Source organism: Stegastes partitus, unplaced genomic scaffold (genome assembly GCF_000690725.1).
Source record: "Stegastes partitus isolate 25-593 unplaced genomic scaffold, Stegastes_partitus-1.0.2 Scaffold41, whole genome shotgun sequence".
NCBI classification, from domain to species: Eukaryota; Metazoa; Chordata; class Actinopteri; family Pomacentridae; genus Stegastes; species Stegastes partitus.
In genome coordinates, this window is record NW_007577772.1 from 1,144,071 (window position 1) to 1,166,388 (window position 22,318).

General features: G+C 40.8%; 1 protein-coding gene across 2 annotated transcripts in view; it reads left to right on the top strand.

Moving 5' to 3' along the window:
* Nucleotides 1-22,318, top strand: part of myo9aa (myosin IXAa) — a 135,523-nt gene that overhangs the window by 10,740 nt on the left and 102,465 nt on the right. For both annotated transcript variants that reach the window (XM_008304735.1, XM_008304743.1), the window contains exon 2: nt 17,816-18,787. In XM_008304735.1, the coding sequence (XP_008302957.1) occupies nt 17,903-18,787 (885 nt within the window). In that variant the 5' untranslated portion in view covers nt 17,816-17,902. The remainder of the gene's footprint in view (nt 1-17,815; nt 18,788-22,318) is intronic.

Below are 22,318 nucleotides of genomic sequence, written 5' to 3' on the forward strand. Positions count from 1 at the left end.
TGTTTATTAACTTTCCAGTAATGTATTGCACAAACTAGTTAGCTAGTTACCATAGAAACAAAGCTTGACTTTCCAGCACTGTGAGCTCAGTGGTGATACGTGGTGAAGACACTGCTTCTAAATTACCCCAAACATCTTTTTCTGTACTATGTTTTGTAAAATAAAGTTTTCTAATCTGACAGCATGTATGCTGCTTCCGATATATCTTGGACCAATATGTCGGTCGGGCTCTAATGATAAATCTAGTGACTCGGTTAATGATTAGGTTTGCTGCCTGTGTCGGCGCCTGTGATGTTTACAACAGAAACGGCAAGTTTAGTCCAACATTTCCAGAACTGTAGCCCAACCTCAGATGAATTTGACTGCGGCTATTGGAAATTATACTACTTTGGCTTATAGCAGGCTTATTAGCATAATTAAATGTAAAGTTTATGTTGTAGATTTGTCTTATCCACCTCAGTGGCAAGAATGGGAGACGAGAGCGACAGGAAGTTTTTACCATGGTCTAAAGTTTGATTGGTGTTAGACTGTCATCATGATGGAGTTAAGTGACCTAGAGTGGACAAAAAAAGTCGACATGAGGAAGTTATCCTTCTACTGTCTGGTTCAGGAGACCAGAGGAAACAACATGAGCACCAGTTCTGTGGCTGATCAGGGCGACCAAAGTGTTGTACAAACTGGGTAGTTGTGGGGAACTTAGCCTGGTTGTTAACCAGTTTGGGGTTTTTGTAGAAACACTAGTGCTACGATAAAACAACCAAGACAAGATGTAAACATGCAACGGATTCTTTTGAAGTACATACACTAGCACATTTCAGTTTCTCAAAAAAAGGCTTTTACAGCTTTCTGAAATCGCAATATGATGTTTACATCTGCAAACACATTAACGGGACACTTCAAAAACCCTTTCATAGTCCATGTGAATGCAGTCATTCTCTGATGGTCTCCAGTTTTTAGGGCCTATTACTTTGTCAGACGCCCGCTATGAGTCTATTTTCCTTTCATGTTCATGTCAGACTCACATGTGCACGCTTGCCTTTTACATACATGTGTCATGCAGTTGTTTCAGTTGGCATTTAAGTGTGATCCTTTTTATAGCTGCAGCTCTGGGTGCTGATACGTTTGTATCGCAGTTCGGACTCACAGAGGTTCACTCAGCCCTGAATGCTTCTACTCCTCTAAGTGCTGTAAAAACCACCCATACTGATTTAATTAATTTTTTCTGTTACATTTTAGAAGGTCAACATTTCTGGGTTTGATTTCCAGGCAACCTAAAAACTTTTAAAACAACAGCTGTTGTTGATGTGCCTTCCATTTGCTGGCCTATTTTATTGCGGGGTGGTGTACTTTTCCTACTCCATCGGCCAAATGTGGACCGTGCAGCGCCATATTGATATTTCCACAGCGAGAACGGAGTCTGAAAGGGAAAACATTTTCCACTGTGTGAAACAATAAAACATAAACGTGAGGTCAGAACGAGAGCACGGGCCTTCGACTCAAAACTGTAGTCCAGCGCTCAGTAGTCAGTCAATAGTGGACCAGTTTGTTCACCTACAGTAGCTGAATGGGGTCATAGAAATGGCAATTATAGAATATTAAGCAAAGGTTCTTCAGTAAAAAAGAAAAAAAAATGCTTGTTGAGGAAAATAAGTGTGCAGGAAAATGTGTGGGTTTCCTTTTAATGCTCCTCAGATTTCAGTGGAAAGTTACTGCATTTAATTGTGTGGTAGTTTTGTTCTAGGTACTGAGGCATTTCATTGAAGCAGTTTCCTTGAAGAATCTGTCCTGATAACAGCGAAGCAGTAAAGCATTGCTCACTCTTATTTACTTTTTTGGCTTTGACTAACTCTCTGGTTCACTCTGATACCATCAGGCTGCACATATCTGTATGCAGATTCCTTTCCTTGTTCAAAAAAACAACAAGAATCACTTGGATTGATAAGTACAATACTCTTCTCTGTGAGATTTAGCCCGTTGTGAGCAAGAGGAACAGAACAATGTGTACGCTGCCTTTAAGACGTATTAACCCTCCTGGAAAGTTTTCACCTTTTTATTGCTTTTCAACATTAGTCTGTTTAGGTTGGCTTTTTGAAAATGTACAGTAAAGGCTCTTTCATGTCAAAGTGAAATTGGATTGCTACAAAAAAATGTCAGTTAATTAAAAATATAAAACATAATCAGTTATCGCATGTATTCACCAGTTGATATGCAGTATTCAGTACTCTTTCTCAGTTTTCGCTCAGTTTTTGAGGACAACCTTCATTCACTGCACTCAGATGACCTGGATTTCACTAATTATGTGACTTCTAGCACTAATTGTCTGCACTTGTGTTGAATTAGGTCAGTCAAGTTAAAGGGGGTTTAAAGGGGATTCATTAACTGACATTTCTTTGTAGAAATCTGTTTTCACTTTGACATGAAAGAGCCTTGTTTTTGGTAAAGTCTTGAATTCAAGGCTGAATACTAATTAAAGAGGAAAACTTCCAAAGGGGATGAGTACTTTTTACGGTCACTATTAAAGTCAGAAGTCAGACTAGCTAAATAGGAAGCAGCAGAGGTCCTGAAGACAGAAGTGTTGGACAAAGACTCTGAGACAAGCGACAGGTTTTGAAGCAGGTGTTTCAGGATCAGCTGACACGAGCGTCTCATCTGCTGCGTCTGGATCCGAGAAACAGGAAGAAGTCGAAGCTCTGAATCCTTGGCGAGGCAGACAACCAGAAGTGTTGTCATTTCAGGAATTAGATTCGCAGGGTCTAACAGGGAACATTAGTGGTAAAAACAAGGTGTTCTTCCTCTGAAGGTCTGCGGTTGTCTGAAATGTCACATGGCTGGTTGTGTTGCATCTTTTATGGTGTTTTTTCTTCCTCGCACTGCACGGTATAAAAACTGGCTCTGTCACCGCTAGTGTGAAGTGAACGTAAACAAGGCTGAAATAGAATACATAACACGTTTGTATGTGGCGCCACAGTCAGCTGCGGCTTCATTGTTCGCCCTCAAAGTTGGTTGAATGCAAAAAATTTGAATGCCATTTTTTTTTCCTCCCTCCTCAAAACTCCTTTGTCGTGGTTTGTGTATCAGATTTAGAGTTTGTAAATCATGCTACTGGTGTTTTTTTTTTCATTGAGAAGATGGAAAACAAAGCTGGGTTAAAGAAAGTTAAAAAAAATAATAAATCAGTGTGACATTTAAAGCACATTTTTGTCGAAGGTGAAACGTATAAACAATGGCGTGATGGCGTTGTTATGTTGAAGCCCCCCATGTGCTGCGCTTCCGGTCTCACCCAACGCCGCTGTCATTGTCCCGGGAGTGGACACAGGAAGACAACAGAGGAGTGGTGTTGTTTACTCTGCTGCTCTTTCATAGGAGCTCGCATTTTTTAATAGCCACAGCAGCCTGGAACAGAGCGCTGCTTAACGGTTTCAAGGACTCTGTTTGATTATAGTCATGACAGACTTAAATATATTCGCCACATTGACTCATGAGAGAATCATCCGGCGGAGCAAAGCTGAAACTCCACTCAGTAATTGTCACCACCGAGGTTTACTAGAAATGTAAAAGACCAGTTTAACCTGTGTGTAGGGCAAAGCGTGTTCCTGTTTCTGCAGCCTCTTTCCCCCTTTTATGAGGGTCCATTAAAATAAATCCACCAGTCATTTACAAGCTTTTGACTTAACCTTGCACTTTGGAACTGTTGGTTTTTGTTTGAACCTCAAGTCACTTTGAGACTTTGACTGAAACTCTCAGATTAACAACATTTGCTGTATTATATTATTTTTTGTGAAGGTTTGCAAATACTTAGTGAATATAGAAAAATACAAAGAAGGACGTGAGTTATCGGTGCAGAATTTGCAGACTGCAGATATCGGAGCACCACAGAGTAGCATGCAGTGTTTCTTTTTTCTCTTTTTACTGTGTTGTCCTTGGGACTCCTGCTGCACTCTGGATTAATTTCCTTCCTCTGGTTTCTCCCTGCACTCCCTCTCCAAGCGCTGCACTTCAGTCAACAACAATAATAGGAGCTGCACAGCACAGCGAGGCTCTTAATTTAGTAAACACACATGGCACTTCCTCCAGTGTCATATTTTCGTGTCAGTCGTGTCACCTGTTGGTGCTCAGCCGCAGGAATGTGGAGGGAGTTAGTGTCGGCCCAGTGCTTCATTCAGAATGACCGGCCACAGTTATCCTCTGCTGTGTGCACAGACGGGCCTAAGAGGCCTTCAGTCATTTTTAATTACGGTGTGGACGGTGATTCCAGCGTGGACTTGTTCCAGCCCGTCTCAGGCCTCACTGACTCGGGTGTCTTTGTAACACACAGCTCAGAACCGAAAATACCAACAACCTGTTGTTATTGTGTGGTGCAGTTTATCTATCGCCTGACTGATTGTTGATTTTCATATCTCCTGCTATTTTCTAGATTTTTTTTCCTCTTGTCAATTAGTCATTTCCTAAAAAACATATCATGACTAGACTCTTAAAACACAGTTAAACTGGTTGATCAGTCACTCCAAGTATTACATGTGTGTTGTTTTTAAAGGGTTAAATGAGAATTATGAGAGAATGAAAAGCAGACATTTAAAATCAATAATATTGATCAAGGGTGTGTTTCATCTTCCACCAAATATTGTGGATAAGAGGAAAAGTCACGAACCCAGAATGTGTGCAAATTTTAGCTCCAATGATTAATCGATTACTCGACGAGTTGTCAACCACTATTTTGATAATCAGTTTGAGCAATTTTTAAAAAGAATAATAGTTAAACTTCTCAGATTCCAGCCTCTTAAATTTGATTGTTTTCTGGTGTCTTTACTCCTCCATGACAGTAAGTTGAATGTCTTTGTGTTGTGGATGAAACAAGACATTTAATGATGTTATCTCTGGCTTTGAGACACACTGATGGACATTTTTCTTTGGACATTTTATACACCAAACAACCAAGCAAATCAGTCAAGAAATGAATCAACAGATTAATTGAAGACTAAAATAATTGCTAGTTAAAGCTTTAGTACCAATAAATTACCCTGATGTTGAACTGGTTTAGAAGGAAAGAAAAACAGCATCCAACAATCTAAAACCCAGCAGCATCGTCTGCAAAATGGTTTACTGCAACATGGACTGGTTTGCACATCTGTGTTGCTTGAAAGTAGGGCTGCACAATTCATTGAAGAGTATGAATGATGCTGGCTTCCAACACTAAGTCAACATGATTGACTGCAGTATTAAAGTTTAAGATGCTCTGCTCAATGAAAACAGCCCTCCTACGTAGAATTGCTTGGTTTCAACTCAGGTAAATCTGACTTTGAAAGGCCTTATTTCACTCTTTTCAAAGTAATTTTTGTTTGCGCTCCTGCCAGAGTTGCTGCTGTAACCGAGTGGAGACTAGAGGCTTCTCTGTGCACAGCTAGCTCCTACTGTAGCCTGCATGTGTTGTGTTTGTAGAGCATCTGTAAACTGTAGTGTCTATTTATAGGCAGATGTTCAGCAAATGAGGCATTTTGGGTGCAATTTTAGTTCTACTTTGCCTCTGAGGAGATGCACGGATTTCAGGTGAAGAAGTTTTAGTCGTATTTTGATGCAAAGATTAGCACAGAAGTGAAGCAGTTCTCTGCTTTTGTTCTTATTGTGAGAAGATATTGTGATCTCATTATTGATCAGAATAGTCATTTTTTTCATTTTGGGTGTTATTGTTGCAGCCCTACATGGATGTTGTAATTTGGTTTGGTCTTTAAGCCCTGAAGAAGTCACACATGTGCCAAAACATGCTGCAGCCTCTGCAAGTTTTTGTGTTTGTTGGCTGCCTACGGTTACACAGAAATGTGAGTTTGGATTAAACGTTTTCGAAGGTATTCAGTGAAATTTATTGTAGGTTTAAGGCGAGACCTGTATCAGTAGGTGTATCAGTGTTGTGTACCTGCACAGTGTGGCCCTGCTGAAGCCAGGTTGCCTGTTAGTGTTGCTCTCTTTCATTTCTCCCTCTCACTTTCCCACAGCTCAGATTTCAGGAAACCGACATCCTCTTCTCTCTCTCCGTCTGTCTCTTTCTTTCTGTCTTGTATCTCCTTCGCTTTCTCAGTTCAGACTCTCTTTCCGTGCCTCCTATTTCCTCTCACTTCATCCCCCTTTTCTCGCCGCCTCTCCGAATAGTTGGTCCGAGCTCATGTTCCACACCCCGACCACCACTTCCTGGTCATTACAGAGAACGACAGGCAGACCCGAGAGCAGTCTGAGTGAATTAACACGCTTTAGTTAGTTAAATGCATGTAAGCCTGTGTTTCACTGCAGGCCCTGAAACCATGTTGCTGTCAGTGCAGGAGAAAAAAAAAAAAAAACGTCAGCTCTTCCTTCTGGGCCTTAACTGTCAAGTTAATTCAGCGGAGACACTGCTCACCTTCATTCCTTCAAGCAAAATCTGTCTCATTCCTCTCCAGTGGTTTGTCAGTGATAAATGTAGCAGAACTAGATGGTAAAAGTCTAGTAATGTGTTTATTTTCAGGCATGGTTTCTGCTTATATTTAGTTTTTGCTTCATTATTGCATCCAAGGAATCAAATACATGTGACCTCCCTTTATACTCAAAGTGATTTCTGCCTCTCAGATAGTTTAATTTGAGAAACTGTTACAAGGCTTACAGGTAGAGTAGGATAGAGCTTTATTGTCATTTTTGAACAACAGCGAACGGCAATTTAGCTGCTATTGGGAGTCACAGTGTACAACAAAACAACACAAAGTCATTACAAAAAATATGATAGAAATAAAATTGCACTGTGTAAGAACAAGATTACACTGGCATCCCTACTTGTACATTTAGATGATCTATTGTAGCTTATATCCACATCCATACATTTATATATGAGTGTGTTCGTATCACTCTGTCTGCATTGTTCATTCAAACTGTATAGAAGGTGTTTCACTGCTGCATTTGTTGTCTTAGTACTCTGTGCGATGATGTTGAATCCAGATGTAACCTCACCTAAAGTTCTCCATGTTTAATGACAACAAAAGCAAAACCTGCATGCAGTAAGTCACAAATTGATGTCTGCCTTTCAGAGAGTTTAATTTAAGGAATATTTAAAAGGCGTACAGAGGCAGAAGTGCCTCGTGTTTTAGGAGTCAACAGCAAAAACTTGTAGTTTCTCCGCACAGACAAATAGCCAGTTGGCTTTTACTGATCATCAGAATATGTTCAGGTTTGCTGTATTTTGGATCCTTAGGGTTGACTCAGACACATCTACTTTAGTTGTTAATTATTAGGGTAAAATACTAAATGGAATGAGGTTAAATCAAATCTGTTCTACTGTCAGTGTACAACAGTTCCTGATACTTACAGAAAAACTTGTGATTGTCACATCATCTGAAGACAGTACTGCTTTCACCACTAAGATTAAAGGCTTACTTTCTGAGCAAATCTACTGTTGACTTCATTCCCAAATAAATCCCAGGTTCTGGAGCGGTGAGCCCAGTCTACACATTGGAGCTTCGAGGAATCATTTGCATGTATTAACTGCAATTTTAACGAAACCCCAAAACCAAAATGTTACAGACGCTGACGACAGAGTTTGCATCCTGGATTCCTTGTTTTCCATTTACCCAAATTAGTGCCAAACGTGGCCGTTGACCAGCGAGTTAAATACAGGGGGGAAGCTACAGTAGGCCGCTGTGCCATATCCTCATGTTACAGTCAATTTACCGCACAGTCTGCAAAAACCTAACCTCTGTCAACCATTCACTGCTGGCCAGCCTCACTGGTGTGGCCCAAAAATGGTTTGTACACTTCTGCAAAGGAAATTATGTAAAACAACACAATGTCAGATATAAAGCTACAGTTTCATGTCAGCTGAGCGTCCAAATTTAGTCAGAGACACAGAAAAAAAGCTCCACAATGAAGTTGGGGCTTTACTTTCCTGCTGTTTATGCAGGTTATGATGATTCTGGGGCTGCAACTAAGAATTATCTTCATTCATCCACAGTGACAGCTTCAGGTTTTTTGTTTAAACCAACCAACCAACTATGACAAACTAAAGATATTTAAATAGAAAACAGGTCACAGCAGACAGTTGCCCACTCATCTGTCCCACATATCTGTTTCTAGAGGTTTGGTGACAGAAGGATTTCTTTCAAGGTTAAATGTCACCACTGCTGATGAGCTGCCATAGCTGCTGTGATATTTACGGCCCTCCTGGCTTTTCTTTTTTTTTTTTTAAAATTGTACATTATTTCTTTTAATGAAGAAGGGAAGAAGCTCTTTAAGCTGGTTAGTGTGCTGTCAGCTTACTTCATAGACTCTTTTTAAGCAAGCAAGCAAGTCTATATATATAGCACCTTATACACAGAGGTTATTCAACATGGTTTACAGGCGAAGGCCAACAAACATATATAAAATGCAAAATGCAGCATCGTATTTAAATAATAAAAATATTTAAATAATCAAAAACAGGAGAGACAAGTTGAATAAAAGTGCACAAATTGCACAAATTTTACAGAAGTATTAAGACTAAAACAGCGAAAAAAAATCACAAAAGATACGAAGAATACAAACATACGTTAGAACATAGAAGTGATTAATTAAAAGCAACAGCACTGTGATGCTAAATATTGTTTTGTAGACTTCCATTTTTAAGCCTTCAGCTTTTAGAATTTAGTCACCGCCATCTTGGTTGAGAAAAGAGTGTATCTGACTGAGTATTCAAGGGCAATATTAATCACAAGGTAGAGCTGCCCTCAAGCCTACGCTGCCTTATCGCTTATTTAACTCTAAATGGGATCATTCTTTACTAAAGAAGCATCATGCTGTGTTAAAAGAGACTTAAAACTATAGGTTGAGACCATAAACTCATTAATTAAATGTTCACTGAGGTAGTAAATTAAATGAGAATTCAGGTCATTTTCTCATAAACTTCTATACAGTTGATTTTGTTTTTGCAACCAGAGGAGTCGCCCCCTGTTGGCTGATATAAAGAATGCAGTCATTTTAGCTTCACTTTTCAGACGTGCATGTTCGTACAGTTAATAGAATAGAATAGAAAAGCTTGATCAATCCCCAAGGGGAAATGTGGTTGTTACAGCAGAAACGGTAACGTCACCACCACCATTAATACAGATAAATGAGCAAAACAAAAATATACAATAAGAAAATGTAAAATGCAAAAAAAACTCTCTACGTAAAAATCCCCTAAGTCATGAACTCTAAATTAACAAGTTAAATCCTGTGTGACTGTCAGTTGGCTCTCTAGCAAACCTACTAATCGATGCAGTTCCACTAGAAATGAAGGAGTTTTGTCATGAATTGCCACCCTGAGAAACTACAAATAGATGGACTTTTGACTCAATAAATGACCAAAACTATTAATTAATTTTATGTCAATCAACCACTGAACTCTGCAGCTTTCTGTCTAAACTGCTGTTCCGTTGCTACCGTTGCCTCCACAGAGTCTGAACAGCTCCAACAGTCGCAGATCTTTGCTTGACAAGGTCAAGGTGTCCCTCGGCGAGCTAAGCTGTGGCCTCGAGGCTGAAGGTGAACTATTTCTGTTGGACGCCGTCGAGGCAGAGTCGCGCTACGCATTGATACATTTGGGTGCGAGGAACGCCGACTTGTAATTATGTGTTTGTTGAGCGTGTTGTTGCTGGTGTGGTGCGTTCGCTGCCACATCAATCAGCTGACCCCTCCGTTCCCTTCATGCTACAGCTGCAGCTGAAGCTTCTGCAGATGTAGGTAACGTTTCCACAGACTATAGTGGCTGCACCTGAAGATAATGTGCAAAACAACCTGCGTTTAAACAAGATTTTATGGTGGCTTTTATAACTTCTTTACAATAAATGCAACGAGGAAGTGGCTAAATCAGTATTTCCTTTTTTTAATGGTGCATTTAGGCCAACATCTATTAAGGAACAAGAACAAAATGGCCTTTTGCTTTTTTTTTTTTATCATCTCTTGATTACTCTCATCATCCTTCAGTCTGCAACACACAGCTGTAGTTGCTTTTACTAAGATATTCTTTCAACTGCTTGTATAAAAATGCAGTTTTGATTGTGGTCCATAAATGTAAAATCTTTGGTGGCGCTAACTGAAATCCCTGCATAACAACAACACAAATAAATGATCACACCCAGGTGGTTGGACCAGGTTTATATTTAGATAGATTTTTTTGAGAAAGACTGTTAGATTTTTCTTAATCTTACCGTTCTTTGGTGAGCAGCTTTTTCCTCACTGCCATGATATGACAGGGAACTTGAAGCACCTGTTGAGTACTGACAAAATTAAATTAATCAGAAAATCCAAATTGTGCCTGTGTTTAGTTTTTACTATAGAAGCTTTTAAAAGTTAACTTTTTAACTCCGTAAACACTTGTTATTGCAAAGACAGTCACCCAGGTTAAGATGCAAAATCAGTTTTGTCAAAATTTCACTGGCAACATACAATTTACCAGCTCAAGATGTTTAGTTGTAGGGATATTTTAATATTTTTAGCTCCTGTCTCAATCAGTTTTGACTGAAAAACATTGGAATTACTTATCAGTGAGACACTTGAGGGTTTTTTTCTTGTAGTTTTGACTCATGCTACATATTGCAGTTGACCTTTCTGCAAATCTATAGCCTCTTCTCACATTGTATGGATCAATCAAACTGACCACAATGCTGAAACTCTTCAGTCTTCTTCTCCTGTTGAGGTCTGCATTCCTCATTTACACTATAGCTGAGTAAGAAATTAAAAGATGTAGACACACACAAGTGGGAAACTTGGATAAGAATGACATAAAAAATACTTAGAAGGTAAAACAGTAACAACAAAAACAACTGCAATGTTTAACAGATGATTTCACATCAGCTATGAGAGAAATCCGACTGTTCAGCTGCCAAAAATGTAGACGGCTGACGAAGAATTTCATGCCAGAAATTACAGGAAGATTCTTCATCGTTCATCAATCAGGCGTCATGACGTCCCTCAAACGGCACATCAAGCCACAGTCGGTCCACGTTTTGTCACATTTATCAGTAACGACTAACTCTGACTTTAAACACATTTAAACTACAGTTTGTTTAAATTCTCTACTGGAAAAGCTGCATCATTTCTTTAGTGTTATTTTCCCCCCAGTAGCTTATGGCCATCCTCTTTGCTTTACAGTTGCTTTTATGGCTGCTTCTACTGTTTGTGTTTTATGTGCAATTTCCTCTGCCTGTAACCGTGAGGGGGTTGGGCCTGGTTTTTTTTTTTTTTTGAAGGTTGTCTTGCCCTATTAAAAGCAGGGAAATTAGTTTCTGCGTGGTATGTGTGCCGCATAACACAGTCTGGCTCTGCGGGTGTTATCTGTGTCGTATCAGCGCTGTAAGGCAACGACACACCTGTAATTAGCGCCTTCTGTCACAAGCGCGATACAGGTAGACACCAATAAACCCAGTGCAGTCTCATGTGAGCATGTCTCGCTGTTACAGAGCCTTAAAATATGCTTTCCACATAAAAAAAGGTATTCGAGGAACTGCAGACTTACTGTGCAATAAAAACTAAAGCTGCAAATTCCAACCATAATGATTATTGGCGTAATTGATTTGCAGATTATTTTCACACTTCATCATTTCAATAAAAAGCACCAAAAACCACATTGAGCATCCAAATAAGACTTCCAGTTTGTACAATTACATTAAATTAATGTCAGGTGCTGCTTTTAGAGTAATAAAAACAAGTATAAAACATATTTTTTGGACATTTACAGAAAGGTTAGTGGCTGTAAATTGTGAGTTTTATGTAAATTAAGCTGTGTTAAGCCAGAAGGTTGTAGAAGGATGTGAATGCAGCGTTCAGTCAAGACACAGATCTTATCCATGACATGTTTCTGTCACTCATGTCTGTAACTGACAGAAACAAAGCGTACAGCAGTAAGAAACTGTCAGTGTCATCCTGTGACATGCAGCTAGTAAACATAACGGCTAAATTTGGCATCATGAAGCTGTCAGATTCACAAATGAACCCTCCAAAGACCTGCAGACGAGATGCGAGAGTTCACAGTCTGCTGCCAGCTCACACACCCCAGTGCAACGCGTACAAATTCCCCGTCACTGAAAGCTGTAATAAAAGAGGCACCGCGACATTATGAGGCCTGAATACACGAGCTTAGCGCCGATGACAGCGACACGCACACACACAGCTTCTTAGAAAGATGACTTCACATCGTAGAAAGCTGACCAAACTTGATCTTTGAGCAACAATGGCAGCCATTGAAGAGTGTGACTCATACGCTTGGACCTCTCCTTGGTTTCCTGTCAGAGGGAACCTCCAGCTGTGCATCTGCCAGACAATGTTCAGATTACAGAAGCGAGTGCAAAGGGGTGGAATTTTCCTTGAATATCAATATCTGACGAAGATATGCACGTTTGGAAACATCCGGGGAGCCTCTAATCTTTAGTAAATCATCCTTTTGGACGTATAAAATCCTACTTTTGCAGCTGCTGTTGGTTAAGTTACAGGACTCCACCCAGATATTTGGAGTAAACAGTCCATCACAGGCTGTGCCACCTGTTAATTGTCGTTTTACTAAATTGAATCACTGCATTTCAGAGGTTGAGGCGATAAAACGAGCCATTGTTTCTGTGTTGTACTTGTGCTCCAGGTCGTGTTAGGCCACCGAAGCGCAAATAAATTCCAACACTGATCCTAACTTTGGCGAACTCCGATAACCTTTGACCCAAGTTGAACTTTAACAAGCGCTCAAAGCAAGAAGACATGTTTGGCCTTCTGAGAATTTGTGTGCATTCCAGCTTTACTGCTTTTTAAAAATTTCTTTTTGGCTTTTGCATTTATTTTTTGGAGCAGTGGAGAGAGACAGAAAAGTCGGGAGAAGAGCGGAGAAAGACCTGCAGCGAACGGCCGTGGAGTCGATCCTACGGCCGCTGCATCGGGGACTATAGCCCCTGTTTGTCTTATCCGGTTGAGCTACTGGAGCGCTCTGAGCTTTGCTACTTTTTGATATCTTACTTAGGATCACATCTGCACCGATCTGCTATGTGTTTGCAGAAATCTCCCCAAGCTGATTCCAGGTCTGATTATTCGACGGTGATTCTTTGTCTCTGACTGTTCAGGTGACGCAACCAGATGTGTTTCTGGTTCGACGAGGCCTCTGCTGGCTTCATCCAGCTGTGCTCCATCTGCTTTGTCACTTCCTTCAAGGCACAAACCTCAGGCTTATCTGCATCAAACCTCTTTAAGTTGGTGTGCAGGCACCGAGGCATGGCGCTCAGGTGAACTGACATCACGCCTCAAACATTTTCTCGTCTTCGTTGCTCACCGTATCAGGCTCTTTCTGTTACTTGTTTGCTACTTTGAATTGGTTGTCGATGACCAGTGTCAGTGCTGGCGTCAGCACAGGGTGCATCTGTGCTAGATGTTTGTGTGGAAACAGAAGTTTTAGTCAGAAAACATGCAACAACTGTGACTATATTCACACTTTGATAGTTTTTAGTTGCACAGTTGACCTTCAACAAGCAGCTCCTTCTCTTTTTGTGCTTTAACAAGCAGCTTCTTCTCTTTTTTTGCCATCCAGAATGCAGAGTTGTCCTGGACGAATAAACAAAGAAGGAAATGAATAAGTAGCTTGACCTTCAACATACAGGGTGAAGTGAAATAGGGAAATAAAAACACCTGTTGCATCTCTTTCATATCATCACAGTTTATTTATTGCTCCCGGCAGGGTCATCTCTAACAGTCATCCCGATGTAAGTAAAATAAAATGACAATTGTGATATTTTTCCTATTAAAAAGTTAAACTAAAAGTGGAGGACAGTTAGCAACAGGACGGTTTCTCCCAGTATGACTCCTGTTGCTAACTGTCCTCCTAATGTCTCAACTATATATAGGCTGAAATGAGAATCCAATTTTTGTCTCCAGAGATATAGAAGAGCTTTGAACAGTAAGATTTATTCCTCTGGGATTCCTTCTTCATGAAACCATGAAACTGATCCACTGATTATTCATTTGATCAAAAAGCAACCAAAAAATCTTGTTTTTTCTCCAGATCATCTGTGTTGGCAGGTTGCAGGACTTGTTGATATCAGAAGTGGTGAAGCTGTTAGTGCCTTAGAATGCTCAACTAATTTAAGACTTTGTGCCTAATTGTGAGCTTTAATCATGCAGTTTTTCGTTATTATTGTCATTATGATGCATATTTATCATTTGGTTTTGTGTCAATGGAATTGATTGATTGTTTAAAGCTTTCACTAATAATCATTAGTGTGAAAATGGGTTAAAGTTTGCATTCTGAGTCCAGTTTATTCACCTCTACACTGTATATTCACATTTTTATTTTCTCAGAACAATGCTCATTTTACATTTTATGCTTATTTTTATGTTTATATTTTTAGGACATTTTTTTCGACTTATGTTAATCTTATATACTTTAATGTAAGCAGTGTCCCCACAGGGAGCAGTGAAGTATTTCTGATTCACATTACATCATCCCTTTTAATATCTGGAGCAAGATTTTTATCACGTCTCCTGGATTCGTTCTGCGGTTGTCTGTAGATCAATCAGAGGTGAGATGACGGTGGAGATACTGTGAGGTGTGCTGCGATCAGTGAGCTTTTCCTGCCCTAGATGTCCATTAGTTGACTGTGCCTGTGTGATGGTAAACAGAGCGGCAGCCAGCATGGCCCTGTGCTGCCCAGAACTGCCACAACCCTAAATCCCCCCTCCCTATCCCTTAAGCAGTGAGCTGACCATCTGTTCGAGACGCCGGGACCTAACTCGATGCTCAAAACACACAAACACACACACAGTTCAGTCGCACAAGCAAAAAAAAAAAAAATCACACATACATTCATGGCTGTCAGTGAATCCCTGCTGTGGCTGCACACATGTATGAATTCAGTGTTATCTGGTCAGATCTGGTGCTGTGTGTGAGGTTAAACAGGGTCATGTGTGTTTTTCTAGTGTCTCCTATGGGTGTGTTGCTGTATTTGCCTTGTGTGCATGTGTTCTCATGGCACAGTTGCCGAGGTGACACATGGCAGGTTGGATACGGGGCAGCAGGAAATAGCCAGACATGGTGCCGGAGTCCTTTGCACTCGTCCGTGTGCAGCAGCTATATGCGTCCCTGTTCCATTTCCTGTTTTCACTCTATTTTCTGCTGTTTTCAAGCCGCTCACACAGAATGGTAGTTGGTGAAAAACTTCTTCCTCATGGTGCTGAAGAAAAATTTAAACCACAGCGCTGCCTGTAAAGACAAAGAGGAGTAACGGCACGGAGTCGGTTAATAAGACATATCCATGATGTTGGTTTCAGTATACTTTTCCGTTATTATTATCAGCTTTAACCCTAAGAAAATACTTATTTAGATGGACTGTAAGTATAGATGCTCTGTAGTCACACTGAATAAAATCTAAGACTAATTTCTGCACAAATCTAAGCTCTGCAGACACCAGATTGAAATTCTTCTTCACACTGAAGAAGTGTCACAGTGGATCGTTTGTTTTTCCTCTACCTGCATGGAAAAGCTACGACTGATAGCAACAAGTCAAAGCTCATTCCTCTGTGCTTTGAAAGTCAGTATGTGAAGCAAAAGATGAAAGATGCACTGAAGGAAAGCAGGTACAACATAGTGATAAATTACAGCACATCACATAGCAACTCCTGGAATGTTCTCAACATTTCAGTGTGATGATGCACAAGACCGTGAAGCTGTCTGGGTTAGACGAAATGCCATGACTGCTTTAATGCAGGCTTCAACTGTGGCGAACTCTCTATAGAACGTATATATAAACACCTAAAAGGGCCTTTTATGTTTGAGCTGCATCAGCATTTAAAGCATTCACTAATAGCTGGAGGCTGCACAATAACCTACAGTCCAGTTACTCACCTGCTGTGGCTTTTTATGTGCATCGTGGATCCTAAATCACACCTTTATTTCCTGCTGTGCTCATCATTGTGTTAAGAGGTGATGATGGCCAATAGCAGAATTCTGTATGAACTGTGTGAAAATACCTCGAAACTATCTTGGGATTTATTTAGACATCAAGTTCCTGATCTGTCCAAAACCTGAAGATAGCAGAGTCATTTCACCTCAACTCACCAAATGCCCCATGCCTGACCTTCTTCAATTTGACTTTTTTTTTTTTCTTTTTTTTTTTTTTTTTTAAAGCTGTTGAAAATTGATTGAGTGGACCATGTGTAAAATCTGGGGTCATAGGTAAAATTCTCAGAGGGTGGGGTCATGTCGATTTTTGTGTGTTTTTTCTCTCTCGCACCAATCTGTGGATCAATGTTTGACTGGAGAACTAATGTAGTAAGAGTAGTAGGATTATTGATATGTACAATGATGGATGAAGTCTGCCTCTGACTAGCACCATACTTTTTAAAGCTCATATTGGTAACGATCACATGAGGAAAAAATCTGCCTCTTGGGGTGAAACATTAAGGTTTTGTGGTTGGTGGAATATTGGAATGGAAAAAAAAAGTTTGACCAAAATTTGCACCATCATTAAACTGGTTTGTAATATTCTGTCACAGCAGGGTTGTACCATTGGAGACCACATGTAGATATAAATGAGCCTGCAAAATTCAGGACTTTAGCTACTTTACTTCTCAAGTTATTGCACTTCAAACATTCACAGATTGGTGCAAAGAAAACATCAACTTGACCCCGTGTTCTTTAAGAATTTTGAGCTCAAAAACTATTGTCATGTATGAGCCCATATTTTACACGTGTTCAACCGAACAACATGCACAGACAATAAATCAGACAAATATGAATTCATCAGGCGTGATCTTTTTTTAAAAAATTGGTGAACTGAGGTGGAATGACCCAGCACAGAGTGTTCTTAGTCAACAGCTCGATAATTTAGTCCATCTTTCTCTTCCTCTCTGTCTTTCTGTGGCCTCCACTCTCCCCATGATGTCCCTCTGCAGTGTATTAAAGAGCAAACTTGTGAATGGCGTGATTGTGTATTGAGCACAGAGGATGGCAGCTGCTGAACTCGGGGTTGGCCAGAGCTTATGTGTGCGCTCGGCAGCGTGCATGTGTGTTAATGGTAATCCTGTAGATCCAGATGACTTATCCCTTATCTTTTATGAGTGTGCATGTCGGACTCCAGCAAAATAATTTGGCCTCCGCAGCAGATTACGTAACAGCACATGAGGTCTGCGTGTCATAATCTGACAAATTTCGTAATCTGGTAGATTGACAGAGAGCTGGGCTGAAAAGGCTGCTATTAGATCAGTTTGATGGCTGGTAGACGTTCTATTCATACGTAGTAGTATCGCATTAAAGATATTATAGCTGAAATAATTAGATTATCAATTACTTAATGAGCTGAAGATTAATCTGTAACTGTTTTGACTGTAGAGTCTTCATTTAAATAAATTTCCAAGCAGAAATACATGAGTTATGTGATAGTAAATCACAGTTTTTAAAAGGTTTTTGGACTCTTGGTGGAAAAAATAAGATGTGGAAACTTTTTTTTTTTGTAAATCTTAATAATTAGTCACTGCTGTCTGACATCTTTTACGACATCATTAATTGGAAAAAGCAATTTAATAATGAAAGTAATTGCACCATCAACAGGTGTACAGTTTATTTCCTGCTTGTATATTTTTTAAAAAAGGTTTAGGGATAGAGATATGAGGTCAGTTTTCAAGCAAAATACATTGACCTATGTGATAGTGAATCAGTGTTTTTTGTTGGCAGGTATACTTTAGTCCCTGCTTCAATTTCTAAAAAACTTCTTTAATTTTGATTTAACTTTGGTTTAAGTTAGGTTTTATCTTGTCTGTCATCTGGACTATTGTTAATCTGCAGCATATTGATCTGTCTTTCTGTCATCTTTCTCCTTTGCAGTGGTAATGTCTTGAACTGGTGGCCCCTCCAGCCCAGTGAAGGACGTGCCAGTGCCGGGCCGCTGCTAATGGGAACTCCTGCTCCGCCATGAGCTCTCGTGATGGCGTTGGCGGTGTCGGTGGAATGGGCACGCTGGGCCGGCGGCAGCGCTTCGAGAACTCAGAGTTCACCGTGCGCATCTACCCGGGCGCTCTGGCCGAGGGCACCATCTACTGCCCCATCAGCGCCCGCAAGACCACCACAGCCGCTGAAGCCATTGAACGCGTCATTGAACGGCTGCAGCTGGACCGCACCAAGTGTTATGTTCTGGCCGAGGTGAAGGAATTCGGTGGGGAGGAATGGATCCTCAACCCCTGCGACTGTCCCGTGCAGAGGATGATGCTCTGGCCTCGAGTGGCGTTGGAGCACCGGCCGCTCTCCGGCGGCGAGGATTACCGTTTCCTCCTCAGGCAGAAGAACCTGGACGGCTCAATCCACTATGGCGGCAGCCTCCACATGTGGCTGCAGGTCACGGAAGAGCGCCGGCGAATGGTGGAGCGAGGACTGCTGCCACAGCCTGAATCTCAGGGTGACCACGCAGATCTGTGCTGCCTGCCGGAGCTCAACGAGCGCTCGCTGCTGGACAACCTGCGCTCGCGCTTCCGCCAGGAGAAGATCTACACTTACGTGGGAAGCATCCTCATCGTCATTAATCCCTTCAAGTTCCTGCCCATCTACAACCCCAAGTATGTGAAGATGTATGATAATCATACGCTGGGAGATCTGGAGCCGCATATTTACGCCGTGGCAGATGTCGCTTACCACGCCATGCTGCAGAGACAGAGGAACCAGTGCATAGTTATATCTGGGGAGAGCGGCTCTGGGAAGACGCAGAGCACGAACTTCCTCATTCATCATCTGACCGCTCTCAGTCAGAAGGGTTTCGCCAGCGGAGTGGAGCAGATAATCTTGGGGGCCGGGCCAGTATTAGAGGTAAGCAACGCCACCACCGCTCTGGTTTTAGGGAAAAAGAATTTGCAAATGTGAGGTTACAATAGTGACAACTTTAGACTCGACTCCTAGAAGACTTGAGACTTGAGACTTGAAACCAAAAACACAAGTACTGATTCTGTAAATCTTGAAACAATCATAAAACAACAATACCATGACAAGCAGGTTTTTTAGAACTTGCATGTTATGAGTTGTGGTTTGATTTAGACTCATCCTTAAGGACTTGATCTGGATTAATGAAGTCTGGAGCACATGTTTGTGATTGACGCCATCAAAAGACAAGCTCAATTTTGAAACCCTAGTTTGCTGTACCTTATTAAAGAACTCCTATTGTATGAAAAACATCTGCTCCGGACCTTATCGCTCCAGTTAGCTTTCAGACTCAAATGCATGGGGATTAACTTTACTTGAATTTGCTCCAAAAAAACTTGACAGTTGTTGCTTATAATGCCGCCTGGTTTGCAGTATTTGTTTGAGGAAACAGCTGTGGATATCCTGGTTACACCAATGTATTTGGGCAGATGTTCAATGAGGGTTTGTTCTTTCTGCGGTCATAGTTTCTACAGTTTGCCTGTATACTTGTATTAATTCCACCACTCTACATGACGTTGGGACTTTCTGTGTGGCTTCTCACATCAGTTACACAACACCACTTTGCCACAACTGTCTCTTGTTGGCCTTGAGTTGTATCTGCCCTCATACAGAGGTTTATTGCACTTCAGTCCAGCTGTGGTGGGGATTATATCGTGCACAGAGGAGCTCTATCTGCAAGCAGCCAGTAGCCTATCAGTGGCACAGTTGTAGATTTCTGTGATTTTTTTCTTTTCTTTTTTTTCCCCTGCACAGTGGAAAGATTGTCTCAAGGTAGACGTTGTAGAGGCCCAGTGGAAGATTGTGAGGGAAGCTGGTTGTTTTCATATCACTCAAGACATTCCTCTCATATTCCTTTTTCTTCTTTAGGGACCTGTCACTTTAATACGCACTAGTCAATAGTGTTTGACAAGCTCACAACCGCACATTGTTTTCTCATTTGTCAACATCAAGTGAATTCCTGAAGCTTGCACAACACCCTTCAGCTGTATGCACAACGCTGCATACAGTCAGGAAGGCAAACATAGGTTGCATATTGTCAAGAGTGCCGCTGCATTTTAATAGAAACTTGGTATCACCCGCTGTCACGTCATCCCACCACAGAAATCCATACAAGTCCTCTGGTATTTCTTCATCTGGTTATAACAAGCCGAGAGGGGAAGAACTCAAGACTGTGCGAATGTGTTAAATCAACCTAAGAATTTAAAATATCTTAAGTTTATGACCACTCCATAGGCAGGGGTGTTGTTAAATGTCATTTTCCACATGCTAATTTATTCTCCCTGGTTCTCACTTTGTAAGCAAATATGAAAAGTTTTCATGGCATCAATGTAGCGTTGAAAATGGCACCAAGTTCAAAGGTAGCCAGCGAGACAACAAGTAGCTCCACACTGTGCTTTATTGTCCTCGGTTTAGCAAACACGGTTCCCAGGAATGCCATTCATCTGGGTGTCTCCGGGGTTAATGTGCAGGCACATAGAGTTAATCCTCAACACGGCAACACGAGTGAGTAGTTTTGAGTGCAGGGGAGCAGCCCTTAATTGTTTGCACAGTAAGATTGCATATCTGCCCGCCGGTGATTGATGCCAAGAGTGGAGCTGTTGGTGCTACTGCAGAGAGATACAAGGGAGGAGACGGAGGAACAGCAGCCGAAGTTACCTCATAGGAATCATTCATCTTCATTTGGGCAAAGCTTTTCATTCAGGAAAGTCGACCAGCAGCACAGGAGGAAAGACGATCACCAGTTTAATATGTCCTATGGATGTTTTTGTGCCCTTCTTTAATGGTGCCTTCTGGTCTTCGCAGAATATCGTAAACGGCAAGAAGTGTAGTATCCATGCTACAGTGATGATCTCTGGTGGAGTTAATGTTCTATCGACTTAATGTAAAGAGCCTTGAACCTCAACTTGACTCTAACTTAACATGGACCATTGGTTTCAGGAGCTTCAGAGTCTGTTTGCAGGTCTTTAAAAGTGCTGCCTCATCCCCATTTATGGCCACAAACCTAAAACACACCTGAATGAATGAGTTGCATTGAGTGTAGTTTAGCTACCAAGAGAGTTACAGAAATGCATTTAAGTTGATGTTTGAACAATTAGAACCCAATAATTTAAGTAATTTAGATTGATGTAGGTGGTTCAAAAGCAGTTTTTGCACTACGTACAGGTGTTGTGCGACTTAAGCTCTTCACCTGATTTCATAGATATTATTAAGTTGTGAGACAGGCATCTTTGCCACATGTCCTTTATTCACTCTTAAGTTCATAACAATCATTTTTTAACAGTTCTAAACAACCAGTACATAAAATAGGCTTTAGAGTTATTTTAATTTCAGGAACTGCTGTTTTTAGTAATCATGTTAGAAGATCCAGGATCACTGCATGGCTTTGACAAATCACAATTAAGAGTCAAAAGTTAAGAAGGAAAAAACATCAAGCAGTCAATCGGAAACATTTCACTTTTTTATGAATTACAGTTTAATGACAGCGGTTGAGGGTATTGTGTAGGAAGAAACAAAAGTCCAAAAGAGTTTATTCTAATAAATATACACTGGAAAAAAAGCTATCATTGGAATTTTTGGTCAGTTTTGTGGTTTAGAGTGCAGATGTGTTTAATTACATTTTCATACTTTTGGTCACTAAACTAATACACTTGACTAAACATCATGAGATAAAGCAGACGACATGTGCAGAATAACACCCAACACTCCAAGTTTTGAGGACAAGTCAATGTTTACACCCAGGAACCACACAGTAAGAATATGTTGTGTTTGCCACAGAGCGCCTTCTTCAGCGGCAGTGAGTTTATTTCACTTCAGGAGAAATAAAATATATTCACTTTCGTTCCCACTTCAATAGTTCCTGAGTCAGGTTCGTTTCAAAGAGCAGGACGGTGTTGAGGCATCACACTCAAGTGTACAATACTGTAGCGAAGCAAAGCAAACAGACATTTTCTCCTGACTGTCAGTCGAAGGGCAAACACACCCCGAGGCCTCAAGTGCACAGAGAGACAGTTTTTTTTTTTTTTCTAACCTCACGATGGAGGATATCACTTACAAAAAGGGTTCGGTCTGGAAACCAGCCAACAGCTGCAGTTATGTGTTAAGATCCTGACAAGCCCCATCGCTCAAGTGTTTCAATTAATAAAACTCAGAAGGAGATGAAAACGTACTGTGTAAAGGCCTGTTGAGCCTGTTAGATAAACAGAGCGAGGTTTTTTTTTTTTTTTTTGAGAACATAGTTATTATTTAAAATGAAGTAAATTAGAGATGTGAAAGGCTTCAATTTTGGGTTTTGAAGGGTAGAAGACAGAATTTTTTTCTGAGCTTGCCTTCAGCAGCTTTGGACTTCATTTGACCCTGAAGATGAATACAAGCATACATGAAATATGACAAATACTTCACCTAGTGTTGGTTTAGTGCTTA